We start from the raw sequence: 19885 nt of genomic DNA on the forward strand, positions 1-19885 counted from the left end.
ACCAATTTCGAGTGGTGAAAATGTATATTTGCAGCAAATCACTATTTGACTAAAATATAATGAGATCGAACGTCAATTAATTCTGCATATAATCCTATTTTCTGCACAGTTTAAACTCGATAATATGTCTTCATCTATAGGGGGATGCCAAGAAAACATGACTTCCGGTCGAGAGACCAATACAAGCTGTTCAATGCGTTAGCTACAAGCTAGATTGTCTGTCAAAACAAATATACCGTTGTAACTGTCACGTTTTCTAAGCGTAACACACCGAGAACAGGGGCGAGAGATGAAGACAGCCCGTATCGAGCATCTAGTACCAAACAACAAGTCTATGTCTTCAACTGAGAGAAATCAACCGGGCCTGACATCAAAATGCCTGCAGGTATCACCAATCCATCAAAAAAATGCCATCAAGTGCACCTTCAGTCTCTCTGCCTAGTCATAAATCAAGGACTCTACGAGGCTGGAAAAGGTTGGCATAATCGGGTACTACTGACTGCGTGCTCCTTAACCCTCGAGTATGGACACATACATTACTGGGAGCAAAGCCCTTCCGCTTTGCTCAAGCCACAATACTTGGACTTGATGATGCAAGTGCTGCCAGAATTGCTGTATTATATCTAGGGTATCTTGCACACAGTCTCCATAAACCAATCCCTCTCTTATACACCGCTCCACTTGCCAAACTTGGTGTATCTTTTATACATTTCCCTCAAAATCGCCCTTCCACTAGCGTCCATGCTATCGTTTAGGATCTTCCTGACCTCGAGCGGTGTGATGTCGAAGACAGAGTTCATACCCGGCTCCAACGCCTCGCGCACGTCACGCGGAACGTCGACGTCGAGCTGCATCTTGACATACGCCATGAGCACGAGGTACATGTGCCGACCGGCGGAGCGTTTGGCCGCGTCGGTCGCCGAGTCGAGGGCACTCAAATGTTGCACGCGCGAGACGGCTGCCGCTGCGGGCTCGCAGATGAGTGTGACAAGGCGCGTAAAATGCGTGGCGTGCTTTGCGCGGACGGATATGGAAGTCTTGTATTGCGACGAGGGGCGGGCCAGGGCGCCGAGAAGGGCTTCAAGGGTGGTGATGAGGATGTGGTAGTGACCTTCGAGACGGAGGCGGTGTTTCTTGATGACCACCTCCATGAGCTTGCAGAGCCACTGGTACACACTTGGGGAGGCTTCGAGGAGGCGACCAGGATCGTTGGCAACGATCACTGCGACTGTACTCAGAGTTGCCTCGATGTTCCACTGAGTCATGGCGTTGGACTTGACATCAAGGAACTGCTGGAGAACCTCGGCAGTTCTGACGAACTCGCGGACAGTCTTTGTCTGGGTCAAATATCTGATTAGCGTGCCATGGGCCGTAGCCAGGTCGAAGGTCTTGGACTTCTCGAGTCCGGCGGGAGCTTCTGGATTACTCGTCAGAGCTTGTTCAGCTTGAGGTGAAGGGAACGAAGACTTACCCGTCATTCGGGTGACTACCCGGCGGATAGCCAGAAGCTGACCCTCAGAGGAACAGCCAGCCTGAGGTGCTGGGTCTGCCTGGACGCCGGCCAGGAGATTCTGAACGTACTGAACCTTGCCATTATAGTCAAGACCAGCGATAGCCGCATCAACGGTATCTTCAAGGATATTTTGTCGGTTGAAGTCAGCAAGGGGGTCAGGGACTGGACCGCTAGGCAACGACGCAGACAGGGCGGTGCTGAAAAGCTGGCCGAACGAGGTCGGTCGAGCGTCGGCCACTTTTGACGAGAAACGCTTGATGAGGAACGACTGCAACTTCCAGCCACTAAAGCAGCCGTTGGAGATGGCCTGTTGACTGGCCTCCTCCAGCTGGGAAACCTTAACCTTCAGCTGTTCGACAACAGCTTCCGGCAGAGCCTCAGCTGCGTCCAGTGCAATCAGCACCCGGTTGACCAATGTCTTGTTGATCTTCTGTTTTCGCCACGCCTTGGCAAAGTTACTCAAGGTATCTTGAACAATGCTTCCTAAGGCCGACGTCGTCTCATCTATGTCAAACACAGCAACCTTTTCCTTCTGCCCAATTTCAGGGAGCACGACGATAAGCAGTGCTTTGAGCAGAGTCATCTGTACAGAAGAGCCATCGCCCGCAAGGTCCTCCAAGAGAGTCGAAAATTTTCCGAAGTACTGCGTGCGCCACTCCTGGTGGTCGTTCATTTGACGTACAGTAGCTGTTGCCAGTTGGTACAAAAGCTGGGACAATCCGAGAGCCGTTCTAGAGTCGCTTTCGTCACAGAGCGGTGCCAACGAATTTGCGATGTTCTGTAGGTCGAAGAATGACATGTTCTGGTAGAAGGTTGATCTTCGCATGAGCTTCACCAAGAGCCCTAAAATTAGATGCCAGTCCTGGAGATCAATCTTGGCTGCCGCTTGTATCTTGGGAATCATAATCTCCATAAGCCGCTCTCTCTGCTGTCTCGTAATCGATTCATCGGGTATTCTTGAAAGCTCGATCATAGCAACTCTGCTGCGCTTCTCGACCCAGGGAAACGACTTGCTTGACACTTGCGAGAATATTTCAATGGTGTAATCAACCACACCGCCCGCGAGCTTTCTGTTACCAATGTTGTTCTCGTTTGAAACAACAGCATGGATAACGTTTCCTAGTTGCGTCCCGCTGTCCTTAGATACCTTCACGCTAAGGATCCGGTGCAGGTAATCAGGCACAGTGCCGGAAGACTTGGCAAGCAAATCTACGAGCCTTGACGCAGCTAAGGGAAACTCTGAGCAGAACTTGGGAACGTCGGAGGTGTTTGTACTTGAGAGATCTCGAGTATCAACCAACCCTTTGAGATCTTCCAATTTCACCTTCTTCAATAGCCTCTCAACGAAAGTCGTGAGTAGTGAAGCAAGATCGGTCTGATCGCGGCCATCTGGGTACATGGACAACCAGAAGTGGTATGCGCAATCCAAGGCCTCGCATGTGTCTTCGTCATCGAACTTAGTTTTTTGCAGTACTTTCGTTAGGTCGGCCTGAACCTTATCCCAGAGAGCAGTAGCTTGCTCATAGTCTAGCCAGGAGACTGTCTTGGAAATGATTCTCCATCGTAAAGAACGGATATCAGACGGGGTCTTGCTAGAAGACCAGATTTTCAGGGTAAGGTCCGACAGTTGGGTACCGACAGCATCGGCAAAGTCGTCTTTGGTGATCGCGGATGCGATGGTGTTGAGGAAGATCAGGACTGCTGCCGGCCGGAGGCTCTCCTGGCCTTCGATCCATTGCAGTAAGCTGACGATTTGTTTGTTGGTTAAAGACTTCTCGATGCCGCCAATAAGCGTTGGGTTGCGATGCACCCTGGTGAACCAGACAGGCCGGTCGCCAGAGCGTAGCGCCTTGTCCTCGAATAATGAGAGTTGGGAAAACCACTTCTGCAAGAACGTCGACAAGTCGCGGGCGTTTTCGAAGCCGGTGATCAACGACTCGATGAGCTCAAGCATAGTCGCCTCGTCGGCCTTCGGCCCGACTTCAGTGATTCTGTCGCACACTTGATCAAACAGTTGTGAACCCTCTTCAGACTGCAGGAAAGCATCCGCGTCACACTTAGCAACGAGCGAGAGGAGACGCCAATCAGTTTCACTAGGACTGCCGGCAATTGCATAGTTGTTGCAGACCAATCGAAGATCGTCCAGGGCAATGCGTGACTTGTTCCTAATCGCTTCCTCGAGAATCATGGCCATTGCCTGCGACTTTTGGTCACTGGACAATTGCTTGATTGTACGCTCAGACATCTTGAAGACTTCCTGCATCCAGGCCTCCTCGGCCTTGGTTGTGGTGAGTCCACCAACAACTCTTGGTGCAGATGACACCAGGCTGTAAAGAATCGGCACGGAAACCGAAGCATTGCTCTTGACCATCTCGAAGGCACGGATGACGACCTCAAGGTCGTTTCTGTTTAGGTACGCTGACCTAGACGGCAGAACCAGGTTGCGCTGCAGAAACCTGTCTAGATCTCGGGTCCAGAGCCTGGCCACTTGGTCGTCAACATCTAGCCGCTGCCTGATCTTTCCGAGGATGGAGAAAGACGTGCGCGAGAAATGTGTCGCTACTTCCAATGCGTCGGCACCTCCCTGAAGATGCAACTCCCAAGCGGAAGAGAATACCCTCACCCAGGACTCTTGCGTTTCGAAGAGTTCGGTATCTGATGCTGACAGAGAGTAGTCACAAAGTGAAAGTAGAGGCGCAAGGTAATCTACCGCATCAGTGGCAGGTTGTGCAAAGAGTGCCTTGATATGTTCCGCTCCCATTCTGTCGTGGGCAGACCATTGCGCCGCCGGGTCCAGACGTGCCAAGATGATCTTCAGCGCGCCGAATATAGCCTCCCCAGTTGCTAAGCAGCCTTCGGACGACTTGAGGGTCTGTAACTCAAACATCACGGTGCTCGCCCTCTTCCTCTTCTTCGACTTCGAATCCAACATCTTGGCTTCAGTGCTGGGCTTTGCGACACCCTTGAGGGTTTGCTGCAGAACCGCCATGAACTTTCGATCGGCAAGTGACTTTGCAAGAGAGAAGAGAGGTATTCTCTGGAAAGCACAGCCGAGTATGCGCCATGTCAGAGGGAATCGTCGAATCGTCTCGGCTTCGTCGTTGTTCGCTTTCATAACCTTGAGAAGCCATCTGAGGACGCTCTCTTCGGCCGCAGAGAACGGGCTCTGACTAGCGGAAGTAAGCTGCTTCCACACTCGATCAAGGTTTTCGCCATTGGCTCCGGGGCCCGTCTGGTCGAGAGATCGTACGGTCTTCACCAAATCCCTATCAGACGTCTTCGATGATGTTAGCAGGAGACGGGTAATGATCATGGGTGCCAAACTCACGATGGTCTCAGACGACAGGCTGGTGTTTGCATCGGTCATTTCCACATCCATGATAGGCAACCGACCTCAAGTTGCTTTGACAGATGTGCAGATCATCTGATTGCGCTCAGGTGTAAGTCGCAACGACTCCCCGCGATTTTTGGCTGGAGCTTTCCCAAAATTTCGGGATTCTGCCGCCCCACCCACCCCAATGCGGTCACCGATGCTCACACCGAAGTTGACCGCCCTCGGGTGTTCATCATCAATTTGCCGGGACTCTCCGAAAACATCACTTGGTTCAATTCCAACAGCTGAAGCTCCGACCTCGACAACACCATTGCGCATCGAGTCAATTGTGTAAGTGACCCCTGCCTGGTTCTCCCCCGGTCCATTGACGCTGACCAGTAGCTCCCTAGGGTATCGACGACCATGTCAGACACCTCCGTTCCCCCTCCCCCGAGCGCCGTCGCGCGCCCCGTCAGTGAGGCACTTCTCAACGAGAAGGTAGCTCTCCCCAGTCGCCTATGTCCCCTGTATTCAAGGCCTCTAACGATATTCTAGTGGGACCACTGCCTCTCCAACCTCCTCGTCAAGTCCACACTCGGCCTTGGCTTCGGTGTCGTCTTCTCAGTACTCCTTTTCAAGCGCAGAGCGTGGCCTGCGTTTGTCGGCGTCGGTTTCGGAGCCGGACGCGCATACGAGGAGTGCAACTCCAGCCTGAAGCAGGCCGCCAGAGATATCAGGAAGCAGGCATAAGATGCCCAAACGTCGAGCCGATAGACGACGCGATCCGGATTGAAACACAGCTGTACAAATATACTACGTCACACACACGTTAGACTCGCTAGGGAGTCAAGCCGGCGGGTCCCTCATGCGATCACCTTGAGGAGCTGGCAAACCTAGATTAGGACGGGAGACGAGCGAGGGAATAGAGTCTTTCATTTGCCAACAGTCTGCTTGTGTTGCGTGCTCACGTGATGCAGCTATATCCGACTGTACGAATTTCGTGAAGTTGCATCTGGATCGCTCTCGTTGAATAGTCGCGAAGCTCTGCGCCCGAACCGTACGGAATCGTTGCTGAACGTCGATGTTGAGATATCCTGGTTGCCGGTTGACGGAGTCTTCTCGCTCGATACCTCAGTCCGAAGCCCAATTGACGAACCACCGCCCAGCTCTCTGATTTTGCTCCCGCGGCCGACGACGATTTGTCTCCATGGTCTGAAGATATGTTCCGGTGCCAAAGCAGTTGTATCGCCTTCAAGGTCCTGCAGTCTGTTCATTCCCTGTTCCAGCACAGCGTTTCTCGGCCGCTTGACATTATTGAGGAACACTTCGTCTGTGACCTGGGAGTCGGCCTGTATCGTATCATCAGAGTTTGGGAAGCTGTGGGACTGGTGCTGTGCCCGGGAATGCCTCATTTTGATAGCGATCAATATCATGCAGCCGAGAATGCAGACAACAGTGAAGACTGCAAGAGCAAGTGCAAAGATTTCTAGAGGTGCCGCCTCCTGTAGCAATGGTAATGGTCCATGTCTGACTATGTGGACATGATCAAGAGCTCTACTAGCAACGGCTTTTCTCGCCTGTGTTATGAAGCTCGAGACATCTGCTGTGTCAATAGGCTTGGGAACTTGAGGCCCACCGCGGCCAAAGTGTGGTCTCGCTGCCCGATGGCGTGTTTGCTGGAAGTTGTTTGTATGACCAAGTTTGCGAGTGACGGAGGCCATCAGAGTAGCGGAGGACAAATAGGTATTTCTAACAGTGTCTTAAGAGGTGAGTACTGATAAAAAGTCTTAGGCGCTGTTGTATGGTACGGGTTAGCCGCCAAGGACGACGACACACCCAGCTAGCTGAAGGGTTCTTTCTAAGCTCATCGTGGGTAGTACTTTCTCTGGAGTTCAGCTTGCCCCAGGCTTGCCATTCTTACTGGTTTTGTCCCAGGAAGGTAGGTGAAAAGAGGATAATGGAAGTACCTTCTCTTGCTTGAGATTCTGAATTGAGAGGCTTGGTATTCCAGCCAGCAAATTCACCTTATTCAGAGTTATCAAATTTCGCTGGGACGAGTGAAGTCCATGACAAGGTCCGCATTTGCAAGAGTTGTCGCAGCGTTTCCCCATCGCATTGCGTCTCTCAAAAAAGAATAGAACAACAGCCGGTTGTTACACATGGGACATCATTACCTGAGACTTTGAGTCATCATATATGGAACATGTACTGTCAGAACTCAATCATGAGATTTCATGGCCAACGTCGTCTGCTTGAGAGACAGATAGGTTGGGACTTGGAACCATCCTTGCCGGACCGGGACCTTCCTATCATCTCGGCGATTGCGGCTACAGACGCCGACAGTCTCCACTGCTCCGAGGAGCCGGATCCGATGACCCAGATGACCGAGCTGATCATTGACACGACCCATCCCGACAGACCCAGCTCCGAATCCAAGATCTGAAAAACCGAGACCAAAAAAATTAATTTCAATATCGATGGAAATATACGCCTGTACACCATCCAGCTACAACAGACGCACACTACGTGAGATATGTTGGAGCTAGTCGTGCGAAATTGAAATCCGAAAACCGCCATTGGATGGCAGTCAACGAGGTCCTGCTGACTAATGTTCAATTTTGAGCAACTGCCGCCACCTACCGCCCACCACCTTTTACATCATCAGCTATTACCTATCATCAGCGGCGACAAGTTTCTCTACCACCGCTCCCATCCTTGGAAATTTCCCGACGTCACGTTGCCAGCATCACCCCCCCAAAAACATGGCTGCCTCCATACGATGTGTACACGCGCCTTCGAGCGCAAACGTATTCATCCAGCTTGCGCGCCGCACGACGCCGACGTCGAACACACCGGCCCCGATCCTCTCGGTCCTCGTCCCGAGGTGGAAACCCGTAACCACCAACACCCAAGCCGGGCTCTGTGCCAGCCGCAAATGCAGTTCCGAGGCTATCTCACGGAGGGAGTCGCCGCAGAGATATTTCCGGAGGACGGTGTACCAGCAGACCCGCGCCTTTACGGTTTCCGCAATGCGGAGACAGACGAGATGCGCATGGAATCCGAAGAAAGACGAAGATGGAAAGGAGATGATGCTTGAGATTACAGACAGGGCAGGAAAGGTATGTGTTATTGTGCAGACACACATCAAACGGGCAATCGTAGGACTAATAGCATTGACATAGCGCCTGTCGGATATTATGAAGAAAGAAAACAACCCTAACCTGGCGCTGAGGATACAAGTCGAGAGTGGCGGCTGCCACGGCTTTCAGTACCTCATGAGCTTGGTGACGCTTCCTGAGAGTGGCGAGAGTGGTGAGGACTGGTCCAAGGTCGTAGGGGAAGACGACAGCGTGTTCCAGTACCTGCCCGACGACGCCGACATTTCCAACGTCTCGTTTGAGGGCCCCAAGGTGGTGATCGACGAGCCGTCGCTGGACCTGTTGAAGGGCAGCAAGGTGGACTTTACGATGGAACTGATTGGGTCCCAGTTCAAGATCACGGATAACCCGTATGCATCGAGCAGCTGTGGTTGTGGAACCAGCTTCGACATCAAGATTTGAGACTGGCTTGGCACTCTCAAATGCACGTGTTCAAAAGGTTGACAAGGCCGTGGGGGCTGTTGCGTACCTAACAAGGGGTCATGAACAAAATAATGCTAGCACCAAGCTAGGGTGGGCACTAGGCCGTAACAAGAACACTCCAGCACACATCACATACACAAAACATATACAACTCTCAGACGAGGCTTGCATTGCTACTCATAGAACATGGAGGATGAAGAACCCGGATGGTCGTCATAATGATCAATTCACACAAAGTCCCTTTTGTGGTTATCAACGCCGTGCAACCGTGCCAATCATGTAATAAACCCTTGGTATTCTCAAACCTGCCGAAGCCCGAGTAACTAAACCTGCCAAACCCTCCATTTTTGTTGATCAAAAAGCCACATACACGCCCAAAGGAACTTAGTTCATCTGGCGGATAAGAGCGTTGATCTTGTCCTCGCGGTTGCCAAGGTCACCACCCTCGATGAAGTGCTTGAACTTGCGGGGGCGGAAGCCACCAGTAGGGTTGGAGAGCTTGAAGGGCCAGAGGAAGTTGGAGGCCTGCTTGAAGTTGGGTCCGACGGTGTAGATCTCGTGGATCAAGTCCTCCATGCAGACAATGCCATACTTGCCGAGGTTCTCCTCGATGATGGCGTTGTCGGTAAGTGCAACACGCTGCTTGTTGACCTTTCCGTAACCGCGCTTGTAAACGAGCTCCTTGACGGACTTCAGGTTGGGGTAACCGTAGGCAACCCACGGCTCGATGATCTTGATCATCTCGGTGGTGGCCTTGGTGATCTTGATGAAGACTCCGTTGTTGATCTGGAGGAGACGGAGGAGCTGGAGGATCTTGCGGGGCTTGGGGGCGATCTTGTTGATACCCTTGATGCGGATGAGGAAGATCAGCTTGGCCTCGGCGGGAACGAAGGCAGAGTCGTTCTCCCTGGCGACGCGGGAGAGGCGGATCTTCTCGCGCTCGGCATCACGGTACTCCTTGATGTACTTCTCAGCGCGCTTGAAGATGACCTGACGCTTCTCCTTGTTGGCCTTGAGGAAACAATGTTAGCCCACTGTTCCATGCGACAGAGCGTTCAATGAATAAATGATTTGATCCGGCAAGTGTCAGACCCGAAAGAAGGTTAATTCCAACAGCATCGACCGTAGTCTAGTCGTGAAGGTATGTTATGCATCATGTAGGCGGGGGAGGGGTGGTGGGATGAGAAATCGGGTTGAAACTTACAGCCTTGCGCTTCTCGGTGGCAGAGTTGCGCTCAGCGCGAGCCTTCTCCTGAGACTTGCGCTTCTTGAGAAGGGTCTCGGGAACCAGAACCTGGTTGGAGGTGGGGACGGACCTGCAGATGCGAATCAGATTAGTACGCAGTCCGACATACTGCAAGCAGCATGGATAGAGCGCCGGTGCGAGAATTGTAGCTGAAGCGCGACATTCTCGCTATGGCTAACTCGAAATAATGATTTTGATCGGTGAGCCGACAATGCGAAGATGCTTAGGACCCGCAAAGGGTAGCAGGGCCTCGAGTCTTTCGCTCATCCGACAACACCTTGTCCACCTTGAGGTACACAAGAGAAAGTGCGCGCAGACGTCCATGCTACCACGGGAGGCTTTTCAGCGCAGCCGAGGATGCCATCATGCGGCAATGTTTTTAAGGGAGAACGGGCGACCGTTCATCCCCAACACCCCAGACACCGTCTCTCAATCCGCAAGCCATAATTCCAGGTCATGCAAAGAAGGAGGGAGATGTCCAGGAGGGTTCGAGCTGAGAGCCAGGCATTCACGACAGGGTGAAGCAAGGTCTCCAGCGAGAGGACCACGACAATCTGCAAGACATCGCGAACGTGCAAAGGGGGATATGCTGCTGCTTCAGAAGCATTGGTGAACATACGTAGTGGCGGCCATTGTGAAGGCGGGTTTGGTGGTCGTCGGCGGTTGTCGTCGAAAATTGGTCGCTGGAGAAGAAGAGGGAAAGGAAAAAAGACCAGAGGGCGGGATCGCAAACTTTTAGGCAAATAATTTTCGTCTTCCCACTTCTGCCCGGGGAGCCTGGCACGGGCCATGCGAGAGCAAAAAAACTCGCTTAGGTAGGGTTTTCGCAGCCGCTAAGCCCGAAGGAGCGATTCTGCCGCTCTGAACCGCCTCACCCCCGTCAGGGCACTCTTTCCCACTTTTATTCCACCGCGCAGGAAGGGCCCGACTTTTTGTGAAATTTCGTTTGGGATTTGCGAGAGTCGTGAGAGAGCTTCATTCGCAACCACCTCCGACTAACCACCACCCGGAATCAATTCGCCAAACACAGCAGTCACGATGGCCCCCAAGTCCAAGACCGTCCGTCCCGCCCAGGAGAACACCTCCTTGGGTCCTCAGGTTCGCGAGGGTGAGTTTTGAACAAATTCCTAGCTTGTCGACGTCGCCGACATTGCGGGTGTCGCACGCAAAGTTGAGAGAAGTTTTGCTAACTACCCGCCGATCCGTAGGCGAGCTCGTCTTCGGCGTTGCTCGTATCTTTGCCTCCTTCAACGACACCTTCGTTCACGTCACCGATCTCTCGTAGGTCTCACCTTGCGCATGCGTTTGCAGTCGAGTGCCCCTCTTCTGTGATAAAACAAAAATGATATATGAAGCTCGATGGACAAAGATGGCTAACTGGGTGATTCCAGCGGCCGTGAGACCATCTGCCGTGTCACTGGTGGTATGAAGGTCAAGGCCGACCGTGACGAGTCCTCCCCCTACGCCGCCATGTTGGCTGCCCAGGACGTCGCTACCCGCTGCAAGGAGCTCGGCATCACTGCCCTCCACATCAAGATCCGTGCCACTGGTGGTAAGTCTAGATCCTGCCCAGTCTTCACAAATTTTGGCAACCTTACTGATCAATCTTCCCGTAGGTAACGGCACCAAGACCCCTGGTCCCGGTGCCCAGTCCGCTCTCCGTGCCCTGGCCCGTTCCGGCATGAAGATCGGCCGCATTGAGGACGTTACTCCTACCCCCTCCGACTCTACCCGCAGAAAGGGTGGTCGCCGTGGTCGCCGTCTCTGAGCGCCCGGGTCTTTCCAGCATATCATCACATGGTTGTTGGCCTGGGTGGTCTCGGGACAGGAGTGCTCGTTATTTGGTTTCTGGGTGGCATCGCGAAAAACGCGGGGAACGGCTACCTAGCCTGGTCCCCACTCTACGGACTGTGACATGCCTTCTGCTGCGGGCGACAGTATCTATCGTAGACAGAATAGAAACTTGCCATATATGGCCTGAACTGAAGAGTAGCTCCTGAACCCCCCCGACACACTGTGCACACGTTGAAGATGCGACCATGTGAGTGAAGAGTGTTGTGGAATTGTGAAGTCTTGATATTATTTGTAATGATAAAGGCTTGCGCTACGCTGAAGATGCTCAGTTGTCACATCTAGTCATGAGGATATCCCAAATCTAGAGCAGCCCTCGTAGGTACTGCCTCCCCTTTTCCCTGTCTATGCCAACAGTGAACGCCAACCGCTTGACTTGTGATGCTTACCCATTGCCCCAACCCGACTATATTCTACATTGTTATTCGTCTGCTACTTGTAAGCGGGCTTCAGAGTCCACAGGCCCCTGCCTGTGCCACCAGACTTGCTTAGCACGGCCACCTTATCCAGAGCACTCTTGAATTCCCCGATTTGCTTCGCCTTCTGGCAGTAGGGGTTGAAGTGGTCCACTACCATCTTGGAGGGCGCCTTGCCTCCCTGTCGTCTTATGAAGGTTTGGATCAGAGGGACAAAGTCCTTCTCCCTAAGGTTTTTCTCGACGCCCGGAGTGCCCGATCGTGAACTCGTCCCACTGCCTGGCGCACTGAGCCCCTGGCGATCGGCCAATGCGGACATGACGCTCGAGGAATTCACACCTCCGCGCCGACGCTGCGCAATGGGACGACCGGCTTCGCCAACCTCGCCGGTCCAGGTAACGGTGCCGATTGGCGTGCGACGTGCCACCTCGCCTGCCTGTCGCAGAGCAGCTTCTGCTTGGGCAGCAAACCTGCGCGCCTCTCTCTGGTTCATCGCCGGATCTGCCTGCACCCGTTTCTTGCCATTCATGATTTGGTCGTGTTCGTAGGCACTCTCGACGGTCCGGGAAAAGAGACTCTCCGTAATGCGTTTCTCGTCTTCAGGGGTTTTATCCTCCGTGAACTCCTCCACCGCAGCGACGCCGGCGAGCTTGCGAACTCTCTCGACTTCGTCTTCGGCCTTGATAGAAGATATGGGTACCGCATTCTTGGAGGGCTTTCCTGGCTGGTCGTTCGTCTCCGACTTGTATTTGACCTCGGCTCCCTCAAAAACCTTGCTTCTATTGGCGCTCGCCATGCTGTGGCTATTGTCACCAAAGCTGAAGAGATCGTATAGGTCAGACAAATCGAAGTTGGCCCGCTGCTTTGGGTCCTTGAGGACCTTGTTCGTCATGAACTGCTTGAAGATCTGCCGGTGGTAGATTTTCTCCTCGATGGTGCCCGATGTCATCAGTCGATAAATCGCGACTGGCTTCGTCTGACCCAGCCGCCAAGCTCTCTCTCTGGCCTGCAAGTCCGTCGATGGGTTCCAGTCAGGGTCGTAGATGACGATCCTGGTTGCGCCAGTCAGGTTAACACCCAAACCGCCTGTCCTGGTGGTGAGAAGGAAAACATCAATTGACGGGTCATTATTGAACCGATCGATCAAGGCCTGTCTCTTGTCCACAGCTACTTCGCCATCCATTCGAAGGTATGTCATTCCGTCCATTCTTCCAATAAACTCTTGAAGGATATCAAGCATGATTTTGGTTTGGGAGAACAAGAGCGTCTTGTGACCAAATCGCTTCCACATCGGAAGGAGCTCGCCCACCATCTGCAGCTTACCGGATCTTCTGGGGCTTCCCCAATCGTAACCCGGCTGGCTCTTCTTCCTTACGTTGACGAGGTCTGGATGGTTGCAGATCTTCCGCAGTATGTCGATACCGTACAAGGCTTGCCGTTTCTTGGCCATGATCTGGGAGACGGCATCCGAGTGAATGAACCGGACGTATTCCTCGTTTTGCTCCGGGGTCAGCTTGCAGAACAGCACTTGCTCTGTCTTCTCTGGCAAATCTGACGCAACGTCGGTCTTGAGTCGTTGAAGAAGGTATTGGCTGATAGTCTCCTTGAGGGTCGTTGCGCATTTCTCGGCGGTCAAAACGGCCAGGTTGGTCGCGTTTGCATGGCCACCCATCCGGATGGGCATTTCGAACTGGTGCCTAAAGTTCACGAGTGTGCCCAACCTCATGGGATAGATGAAATCGAACAGCGACCAGAGCTCGACTAAATTGTTCTGGATTGGCGTGCCTGAGAGAATCAAGCGATGTGGAGTGTTAAGCTTCTTGCATGCGACGGTGACCTCTGCGTTCGGGTTCCGGATCTTGTGGCCTTCATCGAGAATCGCGTATCCCCATTCATGAGACAAAAGCTCGTCATTGTAAGAGTGCAAGCCGGCATAAGTCGTGACCAAAACGTGGCCATGCTTAACAACGCGCTTGATGATATGGTGCGCGGCGGGGCCGTTCTTGCCACCCCCGTAATAGGATTTATCGTCATCATCCTCGTTTACATTCACCATGCCGCTGCCTGACGAATGCAAAATCGACACTCGTAAGGCAGGCCACCAGCGGTGAAATTCGTTGACCCACTGCTGCATTACAGTCGCAGGGACGACGACGATGACGGGCTTGTCAAGTTTCTTGCTGTAATGCAATGCCGCGACGAAGGCAATTGCTTGTACTGTTGACCGGATTAGCGTGCGGAAGCTTGTAACCGTTTCCGTGAAACATTACCTGTCTTTCCCAAGCCCATCTCGTCTCCGATAATGCCGCCCACGCCCTGCTCATAGAGCTCTGCAAGCCAGTGAACACCGGTCTTCTGGTATGCGAACAGCGACGGATGGATGTCTCCGGGAAGCTTCAGGTTGTTGCCAAATTCATGATCTGGATGGTCGGGCGATGGCTTGAACCACTCTTCTTGACTGTCATCCTCAACCGAAGGAACCCCATCAATATCGTTTCGATGCTGGCGTGCTCTGCTGCGTCTTCTAACCCAGTCAGCAAGACGTGCTTGATATACGGCCTCGTTTCCATCGTCGACGCTACTCAGATCTATCTTCGCTCCGTCGACAGTGACTGTGGCGTCGGCAGCCTTCTTCTTCGCCTTGCCCTTCTTTCGCTTGCGGCCAGTCGCTTCTTCCTCACTAGTGTCAGAGGCGTATTGGCCCTCTGGTGAACTTGCAGCTGTCGGTTCGAAGTCGTCGGAGGATTCATCGTGATCCGTCTTGCGTTTCTTTCTCGGGCGAAGAGAGAATTCACTCTCAATGGAACCCGGCGCGGTTTCAGGTTGCTCCGCAAACCCGGGCATTCGCAACACTTGGTGGGACTTGGGTTCTTCGTCGTCGCTCCGAAATTCCTCTGCTGCTGCATCTTCCTCGGCTTCAACGAGAACGTCTGCAAGCTCGCCTTCGAGACCAGCCGGCCGCTCACCGCCGATATTAGCAAAAGGAGTGATCTTTCCAGTTCGGACAAGGAACTCTCGGTTAGATTCGCCAGGCAGTCTTCGAGACTTGCTCTTGACCGGATCTTCGATCACAGCAACCTCCTCCCGTCTCTTTTCTATACGGGCTTGGCAGTCAGAGATGTCGTTGACGATGCACTCAATCTCGAGATCGAGCTTATCTATTTCCTTCTGAATATTCCGAGACTGGTAGGGGTTACGACGAGCCCCCTCCAGCTTCTTTTGCTGTTCGCCTCTCTTGACCTCAAGCTTTTCTTTATTTACCTCTAACTTCTCGATCCGCTGCTTGTCCTTCTTATCTTCTGCTTCAACCAAAGCAGCGTTGGCTTGCGTGGTGATATCACGCTCTAGGTCATCTTGATCTCGGATGTCGGCTGTGATATTTCGCAGAAATGCAGCCTCATCGGAATGGTCGCCCGAGTCGGATTTGGTTGTCTTCGGGTTATTGTCTGTGGTGGCGACAGCCTTGCTTCGCTCGCCGACGGACTCACCACCACCCAGGTCATCTTCTTTGTTGGGTGTCATTGTGAAGGGGACTTTCCACCGTCTTTCACCGTTAGACCCGGAGTTCTGAGCTGAGACGTTCAGAATTATAGTACTGTCGAGGAAATGATGGAATGAGGGACCGTCGACCAAGGAGGGTCTGGTTCAGTGACGAGACCACGTTTGTTAGGAGAGTTTGAGTGAGTTCAAGATGAGAAAGGAAGTGATCGCAGATGGGTGGCAGGTAGCCAGATAAGCTCTGCCTTAGCTGCCTCAAAGTTGGTGAGTCTGCAAGAGCAAGATTCGAAGCTTCTTGCTGGTTGGTCTCAATGTGACTCACCGCGGATAGTGAGGTGGAAGGCAACAGGCGCGTTCAGCTCTGGAGGTGATTAGCGATCTGCTTCCAAAAACGATGACGCCACTGGAAGGCAGTTGCGAACGGGTCGCGCTGTCAGGTGCTTTACAGGGATCTTAATTGCAAAAATGAAAAAAGAAAGAAAATAGAAAGTGTCAAGTTTGATTGGTCTTAGGGTGAGGATAAGTGGAACCTGTTCCTGGTGGCTAAGTCTGCTCTGCAGCCACAGCCATGGCCTGGCATCACTGGGAAGCTGCAGTCGAGCCACATTCTGACTAAGCCAACGGAGACACAGTTAGAGCAAGCTGTGGCAATCAAGGAAGGTCGAAGTGGATTGCTCAACATATCTCCCATAGTCGCTTTGCCCCCTGACTCCAGCCATCGCTTGTGAACAGCTCAGCTTTCACGAATCAGATTGTCGCCAAAGTAGACGATAGAGCTCTTCCGGTGGTCCCCGAGCCAAAAAGGAGCAACCACATCGTTCACCACCATGGTCGGCCGTACAATCATATCCAACATTCCCTCGAAAGCTGGTCGGGTTGGGACAAAAGCGTACACCTCGAGTGCCCTCCAACAAGCATCCAGGATGCCTCCTACCTGGCTTCAATCTGTTCTGAGCACCACCACCAGACAAAACGCACCCAAATTGTATGCTTGGAACCTATCTAACTTGGAAAATCGAAGTCCACACTCGAGTTCGCCGGCTAGCCACCCCGGGGAACTCACCTCTCATAACCATCAGGACAACTTATACCGACGCGTCTACATACTTGGAGTCGGAAACCTTGGCATCCTTTTTGCTAGCTCGCTTGCCTCTTTGCCAGACCCTCCGCCAATAACTCTTGTTTTACATCGGAAGGACCTCCTGCTATCATGGAAGGAACAGCCGGGCATCGAAATCACCCGACGAGGCTCCGTCCACAAATATTTGGACTTTGATGTTGAGTTGTGGTCCGAAGAGCCACCATCCACTGGCCTGAATAGGGAGGTTGCCGAGGGCCAGGGAATACGTAATCTAATCATAGCGACGAAGGCGTCTCAAGCCCTGCCTGAGGTCGATCGAGTGCGTCGCTACCTCAATGACAACTCCACGGTAGCCTTCGCTCAGAACGGCATGTGCAAACTTTGGCCGCCGTACGGGAAGACGTATACGAAGTCTCGGTACTTGGGAGCATCATATCCCAACTGGCTGGCGTGTGTCACGACTCACGGCGTGACCTCTCTAGGTCGATTTAGGAGTGTCCATGCGTCGGAGGCAGACATCAAAATCGGCCCTGTACTCCTCAACGAGTTTCCTGGGGAAGCTTCTTATCTATCAGAATTGCTTTCCCGGGCTCCGAATCTTCACGGACAGAACGTTACACGAGATGAACTCTGGATCCTGCAATTGGAGAAGCTGGTGGTCAACTCGATTATCAATCCGCTGACCGCCATTCTTCGGTGCAAAAACGGCGAACTATTTCTCGAAAAGAAAGGTGTCCTGGCGGAACTCATTAATGTCTTGTTGCTAGAAGCCAGTAACGTTCTTCAAGCTCTGATCAAGGACGAAAGCACCGACACAATTCTACAACCAGTACTTGGAGAAGCCATATCAATTAAGAAGCCAGAGTTGGACCGCAAGCACACACACCAACGCCGTGATCTTTTGACTCGCTTCTCTCAACCCCAGCTTAAGGAGATGCTGTACAGCGTTGGGAGCAAGGTCCGAGAAAACACGAGTTCAATGCTTCAAGATGTACGAGCCGGCAAACAGACCGAGATCAACGAGTTCAACGGCTGGTTGATAGAAACGGCGGGTTACCTCAACGGCGACTTGGATATCACCCATCACCGCATCCTCGTCAGCCTTGTGCACGACGGTAGTGTGTTGGACAAGGAATCGCTCATCAAACATTTTCCTTGTCTGAAAGGGTCCAAAATTGAGGCTGTCTGAAGCCACAAACGACGTCACCTAACCAAATTTGTGATTGCAAGTCCACTATGCAAGCCATGAGATCTCGCGATGCTACTGTTACACTACCTAAGATGGCGTCAATTTCAGCTCAACACTTCACGGGATCGACCTCTATCTTACTGAAAGACGTTTATGGCACAGGGAACATCCCGATTGCCATCGGAAAAATCATATCAGCCGCCAGCGAATGAATTGAAGGATCGCGAACCGGACAGCAAGGAGGTTTGGTAAACGGCCAACGCATTCTCTGCTGGCGCCTGCCAGCCATCCTTCCACAACCAGGCTTTGTTCATTAGGAGTTCCCTACCAAAGAGGCTGCCCAAGTGCCCTGGACTTTGCATACGCCCTCACCCAACCATACCATAGGTCCAGCCGCTTGCCATGCTTTTCGAGAAGTCAACGTGGCCGGGTCCCGTCCAAAGACCTCCCATTTGCAGAGCGCTCCTGAAAAGTGGCTCGTCGTTGACGTTACACGCAAGGCCATTGCCCTTATTTGCCACCTTCGCTTCCCTGTCGCCCCTTAAGAGACCTCAATATAGATATTATATTCCACGTAATATACTACTATATCAGCACCAAATATGACGCCAGGGGAAGAAAGCAGGTATGACCTTCAAGGGAGGACCCGGTTCGAAAACATTTTGTCCAAGAAAATGCTCATAATCGTTGCCCCTCAGGATTTTCACCCGCCGCTTACTCGATATCGCCAACACTGGTGAGGAGGTGTGCGAGAAGTGTCCGCTGAGGCTACATCCACACCCTCCAGCGATCCATGGTGAAGTAACTTTTTTATTCACGGCCTGGTTTTGATCGCTCACGCCATTTGTTTGGTGTCAACGAAGATACGAACGCGGATCATACTTTGTCTTCCTATAGAAACCTGCACACTGCGCTACGCCCAGAACTTATCTACGGTTTTGGAAACCTATTCGCAACCAGAAACCCAACAGATTTTCAGCAAGGATCGCAGCGGCCTTTTGCTACTACCTCGAACGGGTATATATCGCATTGAGCACAAAGCGCAATGGTTATGATATCAGGATGGTCTGTCACAAGGAGTGGTCGCAGGCAGCGGACCAGCGGCTCAGCGATACTGGAGGACACGATCTGAAGCCAGCATGGATCTTAAGAATATCTGGCTTGAAGCCACGCCATCAGTCTTATAGCAGCACGACCTGGTTCCTTGCATGCATTCTAGGGCTTGCTTTTGCAGTTTGTTACTTCCTACACCCTGGTTGCTCCATGACAGGGCGTTATCCCGCCAAGCAGCTAAATCAGAAGCGGAGCCAATGACTTGCTGTAACACGCTGAAGCTAAGCTAACGAAGAATTGATGGCATCGTAGTTTTTGTTGCGGCGAGCTACTTGCCCTGAGATTCACGAAACGACCTCAGCCAGCAACTACGGCAAGAGCCACACAGTGGAGAGAGTCCAGCGGAGCCAACGAGTGTTAATCAACTGCGCATCATTTTCGAACAGATGGATCTAACTCACCTTGATGTCTCAATTCTCCGATTGGTCAACAGGGGTTTGGTGGAAAAGCCCCGGTGCATATTTGACGGAGATTTTCCTGAAGAGGCCTGTCTGATGGGCTCTTGTTAGCCCATTGTGGAGCCCGTGGATGACTTCAATCTCGACAAGGCTTTCACGCAACGACCAGCACCTCTGGGGAAGCCAGCAAACAACCAGCAACATGATCAGGTGGAAAATATGGATCCTTCCAAGCCCACATTATATCCAGTCTTCGACCGTTCAAGTTTCCATGGTCTTGTCGGCAGGCCAAGCCTCAGTTAGTGTTGGGGCAGGCAGGAAAACTCTTTTGGTGTGGTTGCACTGCAGCAGTGACCCGCATGGCGCCCCCCGCGAGCTGGTGGTTGACCTGACCGTGTCCGCATGTCACTCAACGTTGCTAAATAACCAAAACCAGGCCTCCGAAGAGAGATAATGACCGTTGGCACAGCGGTCCAAACGCACCTGCGAATTGCCTTAAACCCGGCGTATGCTCGGATCCTGTTCGGCCTCGGCTGCGGACCTGTCAATCAGCCTCTTGATCCAAGCTTTCCGAACTGGTGCACGGAGGAACCGGCTCTGGGAAGAGCAGCACCCCATGGGTTCCTTGTCCAACGCTTTGGTCTAGCGGTGCTCTAGGGTTCACCGGTTTGAGACATATGGTTCTT

At 52.6% G+C, this 19885-nt stretch overlaps 8 protein-coding genes across 8 annotated transcripts; 5 read left to right on the forward strand and 3 right to left on the reverse strand.

Moving 5' to 3' along the window:
• Nucleotides 1-665: 665 nt before the first annotated feature.
• On the reverse strand, nt 666-4892 carry ColSpa_06926 (nucleolar pre-ribosomal-associated protein 2; the record flags this gene model as incomplete). Its single annotated transcript, XM_049273138.1, has 1 exon — nt 666-4892. One exon carries the CDS (start codon nt 4890-4892, stop codon nt 666-668), a length of 4227 nt encoding a protein of 1408 aa, XP_049129095.1.
• A 357-nt stretch (nt 4893-5249) lies between these two features.
• Nucleotides 5250-5576, forward strand: ColSpa_06927 (MICOS complex subunit mic10; the record flags this gene model as incomplete). Its single annotated transcript, XM_049273139.1, has 2 exons — nt 5250-5324; nt 5382-5576. 2 exons carry the CDS (start codon nt 5250-5252, stop codon nt 5574-5576), a joined length of 270 nt encoding a protein of 89 aa, XP_049129096.1.
• A 227-nt stretch (nt 5577-5803) lies between these two features.
• Nucleotides 5804-6238, reverse strand: ColSpa_06928 (uncharacterized protein; the record flags this gene model as incomplete). Its single annotated transcript, XM_049273140.1, has 1 exon — nt 5804-6238. The coding sequence occupies one exon, from the start codon at nt 6236-6238 to the stop codon at nt 5804-5806; it is 435 nt and encodes a 144-aa protein (XP_049129097.1).
• An 812-nt stretch (nt 6239-7050) lies between these two features.
• Nucleotides 7051-7269, forward strand: ColSpa_06929 (uncharacterized protein; the record flags this gene model as incomplete). The annotated part of the gene is made up of 1 exon (XM_049273141.1): nt 7051-7269. The coding sequence occupies one exon, from the start codon at nt 7051-7053 to the stop codon at nt 7267-7269; it is 219 nt and encodes a 72-aa protein (XP_049129098.1).
• Nucleotides 7270-7588: 319 nt separating this feature from the next.
• Nucleotides 7589-8386, forward strand: ColSpa_06930 (iron-sulfur cluster insertion protein ErpA 2; the record flags this gene model as incomplete). The annotated part of the gene is made up of 2 exons (XM_049273142.1): nt 7589-7945; nt 8009-8386. The coding sequence occupies 2 exons, from the start codon at nt 7589-7591 to the stop codon at nt 8384-8386; spliced, it is 735 nt and encodes a 244-aa protein (XP_049129099.1).
• A 2305-nt stretch (nt 8387-10691) lies between these two features.
• On the forward strand, nt 10692-11421 carry ColSpa_06931 (40S ribosomal protein S14; the record flags this gene model as incomplete). Its single annotated transcript, XM_049273143.1, has 4 exons — nt 10692-10761; nt 10862-10934; nt 11045-11205; nt 11270-11421. 4 exons carry the CDS (start codon nt 10692-10694, stop codon nt 11419-11421), a joined length of 456 nt encoding a protein of 151 aa, XP_049129100.1.
• A 515-nt stretch (nt 11422-11936) lies between these two features.
• Nucleotides 11937-15442, reverse strand: ColSpa_06932 (DNA repair and recombination protein RAD26; the record flags this gene model as incomplete). The annotated part of the gene is made up of 2 exons (XM_049273144.1): nt 11937-14137; nt 14191-15442. 2 exons carry the CDS (start codon nt 15440-15442, stop codon nt 11937-11939), a joined length of 3453 nt encoding a protein of 1150 aa, XP_049129101.1.
• An 803-nt stretch (nt 15443-16245) lies between these two features.
• ColSpa_06933 (ketoisovalerate reductase) lies at nt 16246-17688 on the forward strand (the record flags this gene model as incomplete). Its single annotated transcript, XM_049273145.1, has 1 exon — nt 16246-17688. The coding sequence occupies one exon, from the start codon at nt 16246-16248 to the stop codon at nt 17686-17688; it is 1443 nt and encodes a 480-aa protein (XP_049129102.1).
• Between the last annotated feature and the right edge of the window lie 2197 nt (nt 17689-19885).

Source organism: Colletotrichum spaethianum (assembly GCF_022836535.1).
Source record: "Colletotrichum spaethianum MAFF 239500 DNA, contig17, whole genome shotgun sequence".
Taxonomy (NCBI): domain Eukaryota; kingdom Fungi; phylum Ascomycota; class Sordariomycetes; order Glomerellales; family Glomerellaceae; genus Colletotrichum; species Colletotrichum spaethianum.